Source organism: Orbicella franksi, chromosome 4 (assembly GCF_964199315.1).
Source record: "Orbicella franksi chromosome 4, jaOrbFran1.1, whole genome shotgun sequence".
Taxonomy (NCBI): Eukaryota; Metazoa; Cnidaria; class Anthozoa; order Scleractinia; family Merulinidae; genus Orbicella; species Orbicella franksi.
This window is the reverse complement of record NC_138148.1, coordinates 21,541,881-21,560,863: the sequence shown is the minus strand read 5'-3', so window position 1 is coordinate 21,560,863 and position 18,983 is coordinate 21,541,881. Positions and strand designations below refer to the sequence as shown.

The 18,983-nt window shown below is 38.5% G+C and overlaps 2 protein-coding genes across 5 annotated transcripts in view; both read right to left on the bottom strand.

Moving 5' to 3' along the window:
* Window positions 1-2,184, bottom strand: part of LOC145484908 (nuclear pore complex protein Nup133-like) — a 97,862-nt gene extending 95,678 nt beyond the window's left edge. For 2 of the 4 annotated variants that reach the window (XM_081463535.1, XM_081463534.1), the window contains exon 1: window positions 224-300. Coding sequence is in view for 2 of the 4 variants with exons in the window: in XM_081463532.1 (XP_081319658.1) it covers window positions 224-342; window positions 1,814-1,947 (253 nt within the window). In the remaining 2 variants the exon portion in view is untranslated. Of the gene's footprint in view, window positions 1-223; window positions 343-1,813 lie in introns of those variants that run through there. The other 2 variants (XM_081463532.1, XM_081463531.1) reach the window with 2 other exon arrangements.
* Window positions 2,185-5,978: 3,794 nt separating this feature from the next.
* LOC145483743 (fermitin family homolog 2-like) overlaps window positions 5,979-18,983 on the bottom strand; it is a 34,639-nt gene continuing 21,634 nt past the window's right edge. The window contains exons 8-15 of the mRNA XM_081462291.1: window positions 17,789-17,835; window positions 14,779-14,828; window positions 14,584-14,655; window positions 13,518-13,615; window positions 11,238-11,393; window positions 10,732-10,794; window positions 9,742-9,888; window positions 5,979-9,097 (exon numbers count right to left, since the gene is read on the bottom strand). Coding sequence (XP_081318417.1) covers window positions 8,810-9,097; window positions 9,742-9,888; window positions 10,732-10,794; window positions 11,238-11,393; window positions 13,518-13,615; window positions 14,584-14,655; window positions 14,779-14,828; window positions 17,789-17,835 — 921 coding nt within the window. The 3' untranslated portion in view covers window positions 5,979-8,809. The remainder of the gene's footprint in view (window positions 9,098-9,741; window positions 9,889-10,731; window positions 10,795-11,237; window positions 11,394-13,517; window positions 13,616-14,583; window positions 14,656-14,778; window positions 14,829-17,788; window positions 17,836-18,983) is intronic.

Below are 18,983 nucleotides of genomic sequence, written 5' to 3'. Positions count from 1 at the left end.
CAGAATATGTTTCTCCAAGAGAGATTTTTGTACAATCACTCCATATTTTTTCAAACCTATTTTACAAATGTTCTGTCACTTTTCACTGAAATTTTGAATCTGGCAAAACGCAGACAATTTTTTTTTAGCGCTCTGGGTCTAGAAACTGAGGAACAAACAAATTTAGCCAAAACCAAAATAGATATGGTAACAATAAAACAACATCAAAACCCCTGAGACTTACCCTCTTTGTTGGTAAGCTTCTCACTAATCTGAACTGGTAAAGGATGACCAAAGGTTTCCACACGATGTTTATCAGTCTCTTCTAACAAATGAGAAGTTAACGGAGCTCTTTGCTGACTTCTGCAATCAGAAAATAAAATACTGTCAACAAACCATACAAATAAAAATGTCTTGTGACCTTCCATAACATGAAGTCCATGGACACCCATATATTCGCAGTTTTTACATTTACATTAAATTTTATATATGGCAAAGGTTGCCCTTCCCGTCACAGAGTGCTGGTGCAAGTTGCATGTGATCCTGTTCATAGACAGTTCATTTGGTCTCAGGGAAGCCATAATTTTTACAATCTCTTCCTCCATAATATACAGACACTCAAATAATAATTAACATAATATGAAGACACTCAGTTCTGATTATGGCCGTTCAACTACACACAAATTTCCTTACTGTCCTATTTACAAAACTGTGAACACCTAAAATATGTCTGTATATGTGTGTTGTGTTAAAACCACCACATTGATCGCATCTGTCCTTCTGATACACATTGTACTCTTGAGGATGTAAACTGTGTTCAAATGTTCAAATGTTCAAAATGTTGTTGTTTATAGTGGTCAATGCGCTAAGCTACACCTAGCTAGTTCACAGGCATGCCACTTTACATGAAAGAAACAAATACATCAACTAAATGTAACAGGCTTTAAAATCCCAACTGGCAGGAGGCAGACCAGTTGGCTATTCACAACCATTACAAGTAATTTAAAATGAAATCAATAAATAGTAGAGCTTAAGGGTCATGGACCTTATTATGTATACTCCTTGCATTCAACAATAAAACCTTGGGAAAATTGTTCTGCAAGTAACCTCTAGAATTGGATGAAAACAATAGATGAGGATCTACGTCTTTAGCTTCCACAATGTCAGCAGTGTGCTTGAAAAAGCAATCAGAGAAACTAAAGAGAAAACAGCAGTTCCTACAGTGTCACTCATCATCAGAGGAACTCACATAAGTAGTGTTACTCATATTAATGCACTTTATATAATGCCATTTAGAACATCGATCACAAAAAAAATCCCTTTTGGTTGTAGCAGACAGGTTTAGCGCAAACTGCACACGGATATTTCCAAGTGGGTTTCTTTCTTCCAGCACCAGACTGTTCTCCACTTGAATCACTTGTTCCACTTGAATCGCTAAAGCCAGGGTTGGGTTTGAAGTAGTCATTAAATTCTGATATATAAATAAACCAATCACAAGCGAGAAAATGGATGGATTCCATCAGTTATATGCACAACTTAAAAAGTTGGGTATATTAAAAGCAGCTGTGAAAATAAGGCCTGAATTACGGCTTCTCTGACACTATATATTCACTTGAATCTTCACCATCCACGAGTAAGCTTGTATTACATATTACGAACTCACAACGTGACCAGCTCCAAGTTGGCTTAATAAAATAAATCTAAAACGTTACAGCAGGATTCTGGAACATGATTAGCAATGACGATTCGCAGACGTCCCTTTTCCGCTTGAAGCAAAGGAAATTGGAGACGTTTGCAGATAGGCTGACCTAAACGTTGACTTTGACTTGCTTACCTTGCAATTGTGGTCGTGTCAGCAATAACTGAAGAGTAGGTTAAAGACTGACGCGGCGTAAAAGGACTAGAGTCACAGCTTTTGGGAGCAACTTTTGCTTTGAATGATTGCCTTGACCAAGGGCTAGTCATCATTGAAATTTATCGAGCAACAATATTACAGCAAACCTCTCATAACCGAGTTTACCACTCCTCATTCATTCCAGCCGCCATTTTTCTTTAGAGCCAAGACACAGAGACTAGCACTAGATGTTCATTGGTCACGACCCAAGACCTTGTCACGATGGGGCAACCAAGGGGCAACCTGGATCCCAGGCTCTCCCTCCTCTACCTCTTGTCTTGAACGAGTCTTGGACAAAATAAATGAAAAATTAAGACCACCCCTCCCCCCATTTCAATGACGGAAAAAATGGCGCGTTTTGGTTGTAGCGCGAGTTCATCATTGATTCGGGGGAGGGGTGGTTTTATTTCTTATATTATTCTGTCCAAGACTGTAGTTGAACTGTGCGAAGTATTCGGGTTGAAGTTTTTGTTGCGAGCGATCATTGTGTCAGCTTTAATAATTATAATTCTTTGAGTTTCTACAATGTCTAATGATCTCTAATCTTAAACTCTGTGAAGCCTCATAGTGGAACAGAAGTTTTGAACTGTTTGTTCAGGTCAATTCGGCCCCATTTTTCTTATGAAGAGTAACTAGGCTTTAGTGTAATATGAGGACAGCTAGTTTTGAACAAGACCACTGCGTTTTGAAAGTTTTTCTTGTTACAAGCAAATGTGACGAGCTATTTTTATTTTTAGACACAAATGGTATCTTGAGACTGTTGTTTTTCAGGGATGAGTGGTTGCAATTAGAACCGATGAATCAGTGATTCTTGTTGTTATTTGTGTTTCCAGGAGCATTTTAATATATTGCAAAAATAAGTATTCTACTAAAAAAAAAAGGGAATTTAATAACATTCGTATCTTTTGTAGTTTTTAAGTTATTTTTTGCATCTGAATGCCAAATTTATTGACATTCAGAAGTATTGTTATGGGTGCGAATTTGTCACTCGATCACTTACCGTTAACTTTTAGGAATGCTGGGAATGCAGATTTGCCTTCGGACCTCTGACGCGAATAATAAAATAATGGACTTGGTTTTTAAGATGTGCTACCCCTGCTGCCCTTAACTTGTATACGCGTAAAATCTGTTTAAACCTTTGGCACCTTTTGGCACCTTTGGCCCCCGATCCCTCCCCTAGATCCGAAGGCGAGGCGATAAGAAGTTTTAAAGCAAATTTATGGCTATTTTCCAAAATGAGGTTTGTCCAATATACACGAACTGATAGGACCCGTAAATGACATCTTCCTTTTCGTACGACTCCATCGACTAGTACAGGTAATGAAACAATGGTTTACGAGTCGTACAGTTGGTGAAGTGCAGATCATTGGTGTGACTTGAGGTGTGTATAAAAGTCCGTGACACGTACGACTCATCGACTTGTATATACACCCTAAGCCTCCCTAATGATATGTACTTCACCAACTGTGCGACTCGTAGACCATTGTTTCATGACTCGTACAGGTCGTACGGTCAGAGTATCTGTCTTACTAATGATATGCAGGTCACCATTGTTTTACGACCTGATCAATCCGTAAGGCATTGTTTCACGACCTCTACGGGTCGGACGAGTCGTGTCAAGCCACGAAATCAAGGATGATTTTAGTATCAGTCAGGTAGGGTGTTTAGGGCGGAAAAACAGTATTCAGTGTAGCCATCAAGTTATCGTTAGGGTATTTATTGTAGACACGAGTGCTTTACTGAAATAACACCCGAGTGGCGCATTTCCCGCATACTCACTGGGGAGGATATAAGCTTCGTTTAAATCGAGTGTCTGGAACACTCGAATATATTCCAAAATTAGAAATTATCTTTCCTTCCGCGGTTTTAGTTTCATCAGATAAAAGACCCTATAGGAACGTGACGTTTGACAATCTTTTAGCTCGAAAGAGTTCTTTTTGTAATAGAGCACTCCAAGCTTTTGCGTTGTGTGACATGAAAATGGCGGCCCGAAAAGACTGTCGCGTAGGCCAAAATATGAGTTACCGCTTTAGTTTTTGCTAAATAAACGATGCTTGCACTGGAAGAAGCATTTATTTCAATGTGTCGGAGCTCTAGAGTAAAAATTTTCGTTTCAATTGCAAAACTCAACGACAGATGTTTTTGTTATTTTACGGCCGCCATGTTTGTGCCCCTCCGAAGGGCACAAACATGGCGTCTCCATACAAAGCTCTATAAATTTGGGTGACACACTTCTGCGAATAACGGGCGAATGAAAAACAGCAGAAACCTGATTCTTGGCGAGGTTGTTTATATAGCAATCATCTATCATACGCCAGATTCTTGAATTTATTTATTGAACGGTTACGATTGTTAGTTTCGATCACATGACTGGTGAAAACCGAGAATAGCCTCCATTTGGCGCAAAAATATGCTCGGATATTTGTCCGCAACATCATCTGTTCCGAGAAGCGAACAGTTTTCCGAGAGCAAAGCTCGAGGAAAACTATGAGCCTCGAGGAACAGGTAATGTCCAAGGACAAATACCCGAGCATATTCTTAAAGCCAAATGGAGGCTATTGTGTTTGTTGTCCTTCAAATATATTTGGCAACACGCGGAATCTGATTTCCGCTTAAAACTTTTAACGTTGATTTTTTTCGTGTTTTCTGGTACTTACTGCTTTATCAACAGGCAGGTTAAGTTCTTCTTCTGTCACAAAAGCAAACCGTTCTCCCGTCTTGACATTACTTTTAATTGCAAACTTGAAGCCTAGCTTGAAGTTTTGGAATCTGGGGAATATCACTTGGGGAATATCCGAGGATATTCCCCTGTTTTAGCCGGGGCATGTTCGGTCGCTTGACACCTTTAGACCAATCGCGCGCGAGCGTAAATATTTGATGGGTTATAATGTCGATTAGTATATACCACACAAGTGAATAGTGCTTTTCGCGCGCTCTGATTGGTTAACTCGGAGGTGATTAGCAAGTACTATTCACCTCCGGGCAGCAGGCGCGAGAGATTTTAAAATTTCCGACCACTTGTCACACATACACACATAAAATAACGTTTTGGTCCGCTAATTATTCAGCTTGTGTGGTATATACTAAAACAATTATTCACCTCAGTGTCGGTGTAAGTAATGGATATTTACCTCGCCGCTCGGTAAATATCCACCACTATTCACCTCCACTTCGGTGAATAATTGTTAAATAGTGCGAATAGTAGTGAGCAGTCGCGAATAGTGGCAAATAAGGGTGGGAATAGTGACGAATGACAGAAATTTGGTACCCACTACCTCGAAGTCAACCTCGCAGAGCATAGACGCTTATCAGGACAAATTAAAAGGTGTTTCTAAACGTGATTTCTTCTGTTTTCACCGCTGCAAAAGCGTAAATACGTCTTTATTGTGTTATCCTTGTGTTCTCTGTTTTCTCAATGCAGCCCTAGCCTGAGTCCTAAGAAGAAAAGTAATAAATTCACTGAAATTCTTTTGCTTACCTGAATAATCAATTAACGCGATATAGCTTAGATGTTGTTTTTATAACCGGTTATGAGAACAGCTCGTTTGTGTCTTTTCAATTAGTAAACTTATCACAGAACACTTACCTCACAGTTGTATTTTACTGTTTTTTCACAGAACGTGCTTGGTCGAATCCAACCTCGTTCCCAGGCTCTCTCTTCTCTGCCTCCTTTAGCGACCAAGGGAGGCAGAGAAGAGAGAGCCTGGGAACGAGGTTGGGTCGAATCTATCAGCGTCCACGTGATCAGTTTTAACGAATCCAGATCAGTCTTAAACTAAAGCGGTGACTATTGACGACTATTCGCGACTGTTCGCCACAGTTCCCTTTTCGGGTTTTCCAAACAACCGTTCAAATCTCGTTCTGCCATATTGTTTCCCCCCTCCCCTCCCCCCGGTTGTTCGGGGGGGGGAGGTAAATGGCGGCATTCGAAGCATGCGCATGCAGGTTCTCATGGACTCTTTCATTCCTAAGTGAGAGTTCAGGGATTAGACTGAAGATGCATCAAGTGGCACCTGAGCGGTTTTTTTTTTTCAGACAATGGCAATTCAGGTGATAGAAAGATTAAACGGAATCCAGGATTAATCGCAAAAGAAAGGACAAGTCGTAAACTATAAATACATCGTAATCTTTAATGAGACTTTGCTTCATGTTTAATACAGTTAAAATGGTACAAAAAAAAACCACCCTTATTTAAGGTGACGCGGCTCATCAAACTCTAAAGAAGGATATCTTTTATAATATTGGTAATAAACTGAGGGACCACTCATTAGCTATTGCTCAGGGTGACTAAGATGGGGAGAAGTTGGGCAAAAAAGGGACAGTCAAGTACTACAAAAAAGGAACACGACTGAGTAGGAACGGCCGTAATTCCACTAACAAAAAGGAACAGTGACTGCATAGGAAAAATGTCTAAGTGCACTACAAAGCGTGGAATGTTGTTACAAAGGCACCGGAGGAGGTAATTCAAAGAGGGACGATTACAATCCCTACAAGAGATCCGGGCGACATTAATTACGCGAAGATCAAATTACGCATTACGGCGAGGGCAATCAACAACAGGGGCTTTAACAAAAGAAAGCGGTCATGTTTTTTTTTCTTAAACCGCACGTGATCGATCACGATCATAAAATATGACGAAGTACAGTGAACGTTAAATACGTTTCCTCAAAGCGTGGAACTCTCAAAACGACTTCAACTTAGGAAATGACGGTATTAAGTTGGTACTGTTTTTTTTTTCACCTATCTGATACTAGCATACCGTAAAATCCCACCTTAAAGCACCCCCCGATTATAAGCCCCCCCGGATATAAGCCCTTCTATTTGCTTACAAAGATATTATTCCAGATGTCAGCCCTCCCTGGATATAAGCCCATCTAATGTATAAGTGCGTTTCTTTCGCGTTTCTTCACAAACATCAAAATTTTTAATCGAAAGTTACAGACTAATAGGGTGATGGGGTAATAATAGGGTAACAGGGTGATAGGTAGGCTCGATCACCAGCCGCTATTCGGGAAAGGAGCCCGCGCTCCTCCCCCGAACTAGACCGGACCCGAGAAAGCAGCGGAAATCGAGCCTAGGTGATAGGGTGATAGCTCTAAATGTAATGGTATGTTAGCTTTAAAAGTCTCTCAGATACGTTTAATCTCGTCGTTCCGAAACATATTTTTTTTGTTCCGCTTATATGCCCCCCGGATATAAGCCGCCCCCCTCCCCCGTTTACAAGCCCACCCAAAACACCTTATGAAGTTATAATTATAAGCCCAGGACTTTGACGTGGGATTTCACAGTAGTTGTGGACAACTTTTCTAACCGTTACAAGTTATCATTCCATCTGAAAGCTCTGACGATCCAAGATTCTCGATCGAAACGCCTTTTCTAGTCCTCAATAACATTTTTCTTTTAACAATTTCAAACTTTTTGTATTCTTTTCATAACAACCATTCCTGGTTACAATTCTAGGTTTCGATGTTTTCTTTTCGTATAAACCCAGTCATGTTTCTGAAGAAACTCATTATCTCATTTTTATCAGAAGAAATGGATATACACAAACATTCTGAAAGCAAACACATCGCCGCTACGTACGTGTTCACTTGAGAAAGATTCTTCTGGAAACTGGTGCATCAGAGAAATATTTAGACTGTGATTAAGCGCAACATTATTTATCTCTGGAAGAATCTAGTCTTTGATCACTTCCTAATTGAATTCCGTTAGTACGAATCCTTTGAATGTAAGCAGCTAAACACTGTAATTTTGGACAGGTTTTTACAGTGGTACTCTTTCTCCTCACTGAATTTTTCAGTGCCCCTCTTTAACTACAGTAAAAACACGCGTGTAAGTACCTAGTGGTTTAAGAATCTGCTGGCGGAAAATTGCCATTTTAAAACCTAAAAATATAAGAAACCGTTTAGCAAAGTAACCCCATGTGGGTTACAGTTGACTTATGAACTCTTTGGTATAGAGGCAACACTATCATACATTCTGTAATCAGTTGTGTTTGGCTTATCATAATACAGTTGCGAATAACACTGCATATTTAAGGACCAAATCCAAATTTATCATTAAGAACCTAATAAGAACCTAATTAGCCTAAATTGCCGATAACTACACCAAAATACAAGAACCTATTTTGCTAGACTTAAAAAATGTAGGTTCTTACAAAGGTTTTTACTGTATTCAAGCTTTTTAATGGAACATGCTCCTGTATATGACAAATGAGTGGTCCCTTACTAAATTTATACCACACATAATATTTTGTCCAATAATAATTCATCCATTCGAAACAAAACAATAAAGTTAAAAACTGAAATATTTTGATGCGTTAAAAATGGTTTGTGCATCTACTTTTGATGACATCACGATCAACAAAGATCGTAGTAAAAATCTGCTGGTTCGAAAATCAGATATTAAATACAAGAAAACTTCTGTATTTGTTAACTTGCATAGACAAATGGTCACCGTTTGAATACTAGTATTTGCTCTCTTGAATTCGGGCTGGTTAATTGAAAGCCAATTTCTTTAATCGCTATCTGACAGAGTAATTTCCAATCCAAACCTTGTTTGACTTCATCTCTGTCTGTTTCAAGTCACGCAACACTGTTCACCAAAAAAAAAGCTGAGATATCCTCAACTCTGAAGGACGGTTGAGTTCAGGCACTAACTAGTGTTCATTACGTAACATTTTTAGGTTGCCTAGCTTCTCCAGTGACCAACATTAATAAGTCTTTCATTTCGTGTTCTATCTGGCTAAATTGGGAAATTAAATCAGTGTTTTTTGAATGTCGTATCGGAGAAACGTTTCTTTGTTACTTTTGTTAGTCGGTTGAATGACCGTGTTTCATTGGAATTAACCAATCAATCAAAGTTCAACCAGTGTCAAACTGCACCAAAGCCGGTCACAGTTGACATGGTTGGTCCAATAGCACGCGACTTTTGGTTCTAAACCCACCCTCCAGTCAACTTGAAGAACAGCTCCTCATTCGGCGGCTGATTCACATCCTTTCTCATTGACATGAAGATATACCCTCCAATAAATTCATGAATTACTTTAATGTCTGCGCTGGTACATCCGAACGTAATGGTTTCTCCTTCACACTGTACAACCATTTCCCTGGTTTCCCAGTTTACATTCCAAGCTTTCATCACACTGTATCGCCACGTCTTGAGAGCTTCACGACTTGCTGGGTCCACTCGCATGATTCTGTTAAAAGCTATACCAAGGACTTCCTATAACGGAAGGAAAGATGAAGTCATGGCGGAGTTTGAACTGCCACTCCAAAGATTACGCAAAAGTGCGAGTTACAAAAAATATTGGTTAGGCATGCTCTGACATATAGAGGAATGAAAATTGGTTGAACTTTATGAATGAGTAACGTCCGTAAACGATATCCAGCCTCACTTCTTTCGACAGGCCACAATCATAGCACCAACCTCAACGCTGAAGCCACAGGCCTCACTACTTATGACCAAACAATTCAGATTTTACATTGTTGTCTACGACTCTGTCACACTAACCAAATTCGGAGGCTATCGGCGAGTATCTACCTGACTGTAATAAAAGCTACCAGTATCATCCTGTAAGAGACGCTGATCAAGATAAATCTCTTCTTAAGTGAATAAGTCAGTGAGTGGCAAAGAATTTCACACCCTAATGTTTTGGTAATCATGGCTACACAGAATAATGGGCGAATGAAAAACACTTGGTACCGTGTGATAACACAGACGATTATGGTTTAACCCACTGACTGAAAATGGCATGTCGCTATGCTAAGAAATGACGTTTTGTCACTCCACTCACAACGTTAATTAATTATTACACAGACACTGTTGAAACGTTAGTGACACTCAAAAATATTTACACTATGATTTACCTCTTTCTTGGACCCACGAAATCGAACAATGAAATGAGAAAGACCAAACTCGGGTAATGCCTGCCACTGTCTGATGTATAACATTTTAGACTCAATCAATGAACTTTTGTTCAGGGAAGAATGTGCCTCAAGAATACGAGCCGCAATCTGAAAGAGAAAGTTATCAGGCTAAGCAATGATACGGCAGTATCAATACAAATGAGTTATTATTAATTGTCGCCAAATGTAAGATAAAGAAGTTCCAGGGAAAGGAATCTACTGAGAAGGTGCGCATTTTTAAACTCGAGCACCATGTAACAGATGCGGCTGATATGAAATCATTTGATGTGCGAAGAGCAATGCTCAATTTTAAATATCTAGTAAAACTTAAAAACGATCTCTGGCTAAAAATATTATACAACACAAGCTTTCGTTTGCCTAAACTGTAGTCTTCAACGGGTGAAATGATGAGAGAGGTGCTTGAACTTTTAACGTCTCTTTCATCATTTAGTATTTAAAAATTGTAACAATAAGCAATAGTTCACCAAAAGCATCCAACACAAACGAAGGATTTAATCGAACGTTATTGTGTTAAGCCTGAATAAGTAAAAAGTAAGTAAAATAACAAGCCCAAAGAGTCTGTGTGGGAGACTAGAGAAATACCCTGCCCTCAACAAAAATATTGGATATAACACTTCAACACTGTTAAGTTGCATGGAACAGAAAATCCAATTCGAATGTAATCCAGTATTAATAAAACAATGCTTGTAAGCTTTTGCATAAACATGATGAACACTTGGAACAGATTTTACACCAGTTCACTCACTGACCGATTGTCTCTTTATCTTATTTTACCAGCAGATATATCAGTGCTTGCTGGACTTTGACACATTTTCCGACAAATTGTGTTACACACAGTTATGTTATGAAAACGTTGCACTATGATGGTTAATCGATATTGTTGTCAGCACATTATTGCATGCTGACCGTGTGCTGGCTCACCAGCCTTACCTGTTTAGCTTTGTACTTTTTCAACATCCTTGACCCAACAAAATCTTCAGGTTGAATGGGAATCTATTTACAAAGGACAATCAACTTAACCAAACATTCAAATAAGTAGCTACTGATGTAGTATGGCCTGGCTCCTACAAGTCTCTTATAGCATGGTAGTGGAGGTTTGACTCCTTTTTAGTAGAACTCGGAATTGTTGAGTCTGACTCTGTGTTAATTTAATTTAAATTATTATGCACGACCCTATAAGCTACTTAGCTTTAATTTCTATTGTGGTTAAATAAAGGTTGTCTGTCTGTCTGTCTGTCTGTCTGTCTGTCTGTCTGCCCACCCATCAACTTATTTTCATCTTTGTCATATTTCAAACTGGCATCTACCATAATGCACCACATTAGTTACTTAGAAAACTTACAGCAAACATGATAATTAAATCTAAGTGATGGGAGAAAATAAAAGCCTTTTAAATGACTAACTTCAATCTGGCCATCTGATACGTCTGAACAAACCTGTCCAGGACTGAGGGGTGTCACATCGCCTTTATCATGCTGCATACTGAGGAAAGCCTGGATACCAGAAACTTCTGCGTCATACCCAGAATCAGCCATAGTTTTTCCTTTGGATGCCAAGCGACAAGCTGCCATCCATTTGGAATACTGGGACTCCTAAAGTACCAATGACATATACGCAACAATGGAACGATCAATCAATGCGCCTGGGGAAATTCAAAGGTGTACAGCCAGAAAAGCCAGCTGCACTTGTTAATGAGCTAGCTTAAATTCAATTCCTCGTGAGAAGAAAACTATGGTCCATACAGTAGACTCCCTTTGGGACTAACACATACAATTCAAAATTTCGCCCCGTTAATTTCAGTTCTTTTTTGACAAATTGAATCACCCAGAAATGTTTTAAAATTGTTCAGAGTTTAATAAAACGGCTATGTGTTAAATTTCACAAAGCTATTTCTATCCATCCTGTTGTTTGTGTTGCCTTTAGGAACAGAGCCGCTCAGCACGTATGTCATTTTCATAAGGGTTTGTAGTTATAATGGGTAAATTGAAGCATAAAATGCATAATTATTTGCTCACTCCTTGCTAGTGAGTTAAAAATGACTCAAAAATAGGAGAAACCACCTTGTACCTTTAGGTGTGTGAGTTAGGAAAGAAACTTGACTGAGCTTGAAGTTGAGCACAAATTTTCCTGAACTGCAAATACTAAATTTGGAACAAAATTATGCAAGGTCCGCATACTTTTGCTTCAGGGTGTTGCAAACCAAAGTGTCGCAGAAATCAAAATCACTGCCTTCCAGAATTTCAGTTTGAAGCTAAATTTTATTCATGCTGGCACAACACACTGACAAGGTCTGTGTAATGACCAGTAGTATTTCTTACAAGTGCAGACATGCATTTGTTACAAGAACTTGGCAGCCATTTTGGAATAGAACTTGGATCTGTGCTTATCCGATTCCACTGAGGAAAGTCTACATTCAAGAAAAGTTGTTAGCATTAGCTTACAAAGCATTGCATCAGAATGAAAGAATGTGCCTCTTTCATTTTTGTTGCAAATTAAAAATCTCAAACAATCCTGTGGTATGACTAAAAACAACTCAAGTTTTTTTGATCGGGGTATACCAATACTTTGAGTAGCAGAAAAGCAAATCAAAGTGGCTGTAAGCCACTGAACTTGGAAAATATATTATGAAAGGGTGTTACGAGGCATTGCTCATTAAGGAACTACTCGTGATGTGAGGGCAGTCTAGTTTTCGAACAAGCCCATAAAGCCTTTCTCCATTCAGGGGTGTGTTGTGATATTTGCAAAATGAAAAAGTTCAATGTTAAGAAACTGTTTGTTACTCAGGCCTGCCTACACGTTTTACATTGCATGTATCTGTACATGTCTTCCTTGTGCTGTAGTCAAAAACGGCAAGATCATTTTGTTTGGTCAAAAGTGAGGTATAGACTGAACGAAACACTTGAGCCTGCAGTATGTAAATAAATAATCAATACTTTCGCTCTTCGGTAACTGATGTCCAAGTAGCGCAGTGTGATAAGCCATGCGAGATATTGGGAGTTCGAATCCTAGTGGGGACTACTGTATATCTTTCCTTTTCTTCTTCAATGTTTTTTTCTTTTTCCGTCAAGAAACCATTAACCGAAAGGTAGTGTTTGCTTTTCTGTTTCTCGAGTTAAAAAAATTGTCTGGAGCCATATTGATTGCTTCCGAACTCACAATTATCACGTAGATTGTGAAGGAAAAACCACGAAGACTTTCCCTGAATCGCTAAGCAAGAACCGTAAGTATTTTCCTTACAATGAAAAAATCGTTGTACCTTCTACCTCTCGAAAATAACTAACTTGACATGCTGCAAGCGACTATAAAACTGCCTTAGACGGCGATGTTTGAAACTCGGGGGGGGGGGGAGGGGGGGGACTCCTATATGAAAATGTCGGGGATGCTCGTCGTCTCGGGAACAAATCGAGGATTCTGGTCTCACTTGGAGTGTTGATGACGAAAAGTCCCCATTTTTAGGAGTGAAGGAGTGAAGGAGTGAAGGAGTGAAGGAGTGAAGGAGTGAAGGAGTGAAGGAGTGAAGGAGTGAAGGAGTGAAGGAGTGAAGGAGTGAAGGAGTGAAGGAGTGAAGGAGTGAAGGAGTGAAGGAGTGAAGGAGTGAAGGAGTGAAGGGGTGACGGGGTGACGGGGTGATGGAGTGAAATCGTTCCACCACTACAACTTGGAAAATAACAAATATTTTCCAAGTTAAAAAAGGTTAAATGTAAACGGAAACTTACACATGAGCAGCAAATTTCGATGTCATCTGATTCTTTAAGCTTTATCTTGATGTTAAACTTCTCTTTGTTCACGTTAACATCTGGAGTGATCTCACAACCTACACGAAACAGGGATCATCCAAATTATGAGTGCAAAGTATCATACAGTAGTGACAAGGTTTTTACTATGCCACTAACAATAATGATATCCTTACTTACACTCCATTAAGACTTCAAATTAATTTGCGTGTCATTGAGAACTGAGTAACAACACTAGCTAGTGTTGCCCATGGGCTCATATTCTCTTGGGATAATGACTTCAGGAACAATGAAAGCCATGAACTATATATGTAACACTGTGTTGATGTATTTCATTTTACTTGCAAAATTGGCCAACAGTTTTGAGGAAGACACTCATTAGATTTGAACTGGATCCATACATTTTCAGTCAAAAGGCCAGAAAAGGAGAATTATGTCCAACCAAGGAGTGCTTTCAGGGATTAAGGGTAATCATAGCCTGCATAGCAAGCGTTTCTGTGGGGTTCAGGGCTCTCGCCCCATTTTCCACACAGACAAAACACCAAAAATCCCGTCCCTCTGTCTTTCTTTGCTTCCAAACCCCACAGAAACGCTTGCTACGCTTGCTAGGGTAATCAGTGAACTTATTTGAAACTGGGTGAGCATAGGAAATGCCAAATTGTATGTGTTGCATGTTACAAATATCTAATCATAAATTTCTCTATCTTCTGTTATCAAATTGACAACAACAAAGAAACCCAGAACAAACAGAACATTTTCAAACAAACAAAGAAAAAAAACACACAAACAAACAAACAAACAAGCAATAAAACGAATGCAGAAGGAATGAGCAAAAAAGTCATACGATGCGCAACACTGCCGATAAGTTGAATAGAAGGCTCAAAATGCTCTTAGAAGGGTTAGTGTCAAATTTTTTGACAAACTAAACGTTTAATAATATGAATACTTTTTTAATATTATGAATGACCTGTGATGAGATGCAGAGAGATTTAAGCCCAAAGTTCCTCATTTTAAGACAAGAATTATTTCATAGTTTTTGTCTTCCTACCTCTCAGGTTCATTTTTTGAACCGGTGCACCAAAAGCTTCCTCTTGACTTTTGAACAATGAAAGGACAGTGTCTGAGGAAAAGAGAACACAACATTCAATAGTTTAACAGCAGGTTTTCTCTAGGAAAAGGAAAACATATGGTAATCCAAAATAGAAATACATACGTGTAAATAAAAAAAAATAAGTAAAGGTACCTTTAAAAACAAACCAGTACTTCTTTTTCTTAGTACCAAAAGTTTTGTGCCTGTAAGATGTAGAAAAGTGTCTCCAAAACCACATTCATGTATTGATGTTCTTAATTATTATTATATAATAAAAGTAATAATAACAATATACAATAATAGTAAGTTTGTATGTGAAGGGAGCGTGTGAATAGTTTCATACAAAAGTTAAATAATAATAGATTATTCAAAAATTAAGAGATACAGGTGCTACTTACAAAACAGAGAGAAATATCAAGGACTGAAATTTGTTGGCAAGGTCAAGGATCTTGGCATTATGCTTTTTCTTTGTAAATGCTTCCCAGTGACAAGTGACTTATGCTCTATGATGCCTTGATACAGATGGAAGCAGGTGTATCTGATGTATTCCATATCACTGTAGACAATATGTTTTTGACACACTACGGGTGGCTTTGCCTCAGGAAGTTTGAGCATGCTGCCAACTTTTGGACTGGTTAAAGCCAGATTTTCCAACTGAGGTGGTCTCCTGACCTTGTCAAAGGAAAGCTAGAGAGTCTGATCTATGTCTGAGATGCTGTTTATTCATAAAAGAAAACTGGAATTGAACACCTAATCAGTCTCACCTCGTATGCAAAAGTGTTTCTTTGACATTTCTCTGTTTTGTAGTTAGAACCTTTAACACTAATTTTATCCCAATCTATTATTATTCAACTCGCGCACTAATAATAAAGTGTCAGAAAATACACTACATATAACACTGATGCCAACTCTCTCAGATTATCTGAGAGTCTCCTGAATACAGAATAATCTCCTGGTCTCCTATGCGAGTCCCCAAATCTCACAGGAAAGTACTTCATACTCACTGTAACATTAATTCTGGCAGATCTTGGGGAAATTTTGTGTGGATGTTTAACACGTCTTTGAGGTTCAATCAGCAGTTATATTTTACTTTAGTATAATTTCCAGAGGTAAATATAAGAATTGGACATTCTGATTGGTTGAAAGGTCATCATATGACGCTATATTCACCCTGCTAAAGCTTGGTTACTAAGCTCGCTATCTTTGCCATCTCGGCACGTAAACATGGCGGACACTTGCTGAATGGAGTTTTCATTTATGCGAAAGACATCACTCCAAATCCAGGATATTAGAAAGGATGGAGAATTTTCAAAGTGACTGCTGTCGCTCTTGGACCAAAAATCTCTTCAAGAACTTGTATTCAAGGCATTTAAGAATTGTAAACGTAGTGGTTATGTTGATAGATTGATTGACCGATATTAATTTTCCTTCAAACTAAAGATACTCATTTTTAGCCTGGACGATGATGGCAGCTGTGAATGAAGTCAACAACAATAAAACAAAGGTACTGGATGAATTTATTTTTTGTAGTGTTTCACTCGTTTGTTTTACTGCCGAACTCGATGAGTAAATTGATTCACAATCAATGTACATGTAAGCTTACTATTAAAACTATGGCGGCATATGTGTGTTGCATCTGTGTTTTATGTTCTAGTCTGTTATTTTGTAGTCCTTGATATTCACCTCTGAAAATTATACTAAAACAGTTATTCGCCTCAGGCTCAGTGGACATTGGTGAATATTCACCTTGACTTCGTCTCGGTGAATATTCACCAATGTTCACCTCGCCTTTGGCGAATAATTGTTAAATATATTGGGGGGTTGAGAAGAGGCACAATTTGTGATCTCCTGGATTTCACTTTTGCTGAATTGGCAACTCCTGGTATATTAAGGTTACTCCAAACCTTCGTGGGGGTACTTTTGCCAAATTTTGTATGGAATTAAAATATTAAAACATGCATTAGTTATTGAGGAAAAAGAGATCTTTTAATAAAAGTTGATAAATCGCCAAGATATCATAATTCCCCAAAAGCCATGGACTTCTCAGCAAACCTATTGCGGCAAATGGCTTCTTCCAGAGATCCTATATCAAACACCGGTATATTCAGTTTTACTGCACACAAAACTTACCCCAGAGATTTCATGTCCGTCATGAGTGCCTCCCTGAAATCACACATCGGCACTTGTTCCTTGGTTTCTTTTTGTTTTGTTGCACATTGCTTTTCTTTAGTTTTTGCCCATTGTTGACTAGCCGCCTAAAACGCCTGTGCCTAAAAGGTGACTGTAACACTATCGCACTCGTTCTTAGGGTATTAATTAATAGGGTATGTAGAATTGACTGTTTTTCATAAAATTAGGCCAGAACATTCACTGATAAATAAGGAACAAAAGTGCAGTGCTGAATTCTTTTATTTTAACCACTGTTCTCATGGTGGCCTCTAAAGCAACACGTATAGCACATTATTTGATAGTGGACCCTGACAGATCTATAAAAAGATAACCAATACAAATGCGAGAAAATGCTGACTCACTTTGAGAGATTGAAGCTTTTTCATTAGCACTGCACACTTATTTTGCATCAACGATCACACCGATTAATTCGCCGGAATGTCAGTTGTTCATTTTGGTGTTGACAGTTTCTTCCGAATTTGGAAAGCGATAGTTAAAACAGAACATAATTTTATCGAATTCTACATTTCATAACCTTTCTATTGATATAAAGTTTGTGGAGGTTTCCTTGAAATCAATTTTTTTTTCTGGAGGACACTTGCAAAGATTGGAGTAACCTTAATACTCATAGGGTGACAGATCTGTCTGTCTGTCTGATGGGGGATGGCCCATCATGGACCATCCCCCCATTAAAATACAATGAATATAAGGACAATAGATTACTTTCAGTATTGCAAAGGGTGCATAAACTAAAATGCACTACAGAAGGGGTTGACTAATAGTAAATAAATATCAGATTGTTCTACAAACATTCCAACTACACTTGACTAACACTTATACCACTCAGTAGACCATGTTGTTTTAACAAATGTTGTGGTTTCTCACTGAAAACAAAAGCAAAATTTTCAGAGGATAACACTCCATCTGAATTCTGTTCTCCTTTGTCAAGAGACAACATTTATAACAATTTTGTAATACAATGGTTAAGACTTACTTCACCAAGTGAAGATAATCTTTTATTTCTGGGACTGATGTGAGGCTCTGTTAATTAAGAAACAAAAGAGAATTGTGTCAAGTAACCATCACCAAAAGTGACTTCCATCTTTTAAAAACATTACATTTTTGTGATTAAAATTTAAGTTCAAATAAGCAAAATGTATGCCGTGTCGTTGAGGCCCAGCTTTTAAGGTTCTGTATTTGTCTGAACCTGGCCGTATGAAACTTGTTTTCATCAATCAGTGTGTACTATATTCATGAATCAATAAAAGGAGCCCTGAATCCAGTATGTCTTGTTCTACATGTGTACATGTCTACAAAAACTTCTAATTTGAATGCTGAGAAACATTTCAGGTACATTAATATGAGATAATGAGGGAGTTTACCCCTTTCAAGTGGCCACCCAAAGTTTAATACATGTAATTTGGCTTTCTTTTGGAAAAGGGGATGATAGATAAGAGTCCAAAATAGAAACTGGTGGTGGTTCAAAGAATGAACTGAGCACTTGATGAAAATATATAACGGTGCCTTTTCCTTATTGATTGAAAGTTTTATGTTTTGCCGACATCAGTCATTTTAACAGAACTCTCAGGAAAACAGATGTTTACTTCAAAGAGTTCAAAAGGACATGTCTGTGGTTTGTGGTTGGTAAAATTGATCCACAGGGCTGTCATGAAGGTTTGAAGCAGCTGTTGCATGTAAGTTATCACCCGTAGCAGGGAAATACGTGGCCAAAGGCCACGTTCCGAAGGCCCGAAAGGGCCTGAGCATCTTGGGGGGTCTGGGGGCATGCAACATGAAACCCCTGGAAATGCATTTTCCTACTTACTAGGGCATGAAAATGGCAATTTTCCCAATGAAAAATTCATATTAAAACAAAACTTTCTCTACACACACGCGAGACCAAACACGATTGATAAGCCTGGAAAACACTCTACATCGGTCAGCGGAATTTCTCAAAAGATAGGAACAGCACATTGCATAATAAGTTTTGCTGCTTAAAATGGCATCTAAATGTAATTCATGGCGATTAACCAAACTAAAAGTTCATCTCCAGAGTAAAATATAAATAGTAGAACCAAGGAGGCAGGACACCAAGAAACAGTTATGCTTATTTCAATAAATAAATGTTTAAAAATAAATTAGGTAAGTGTAGCATGTTCGTACCATCAATCAACATCTTCACCCGTAAC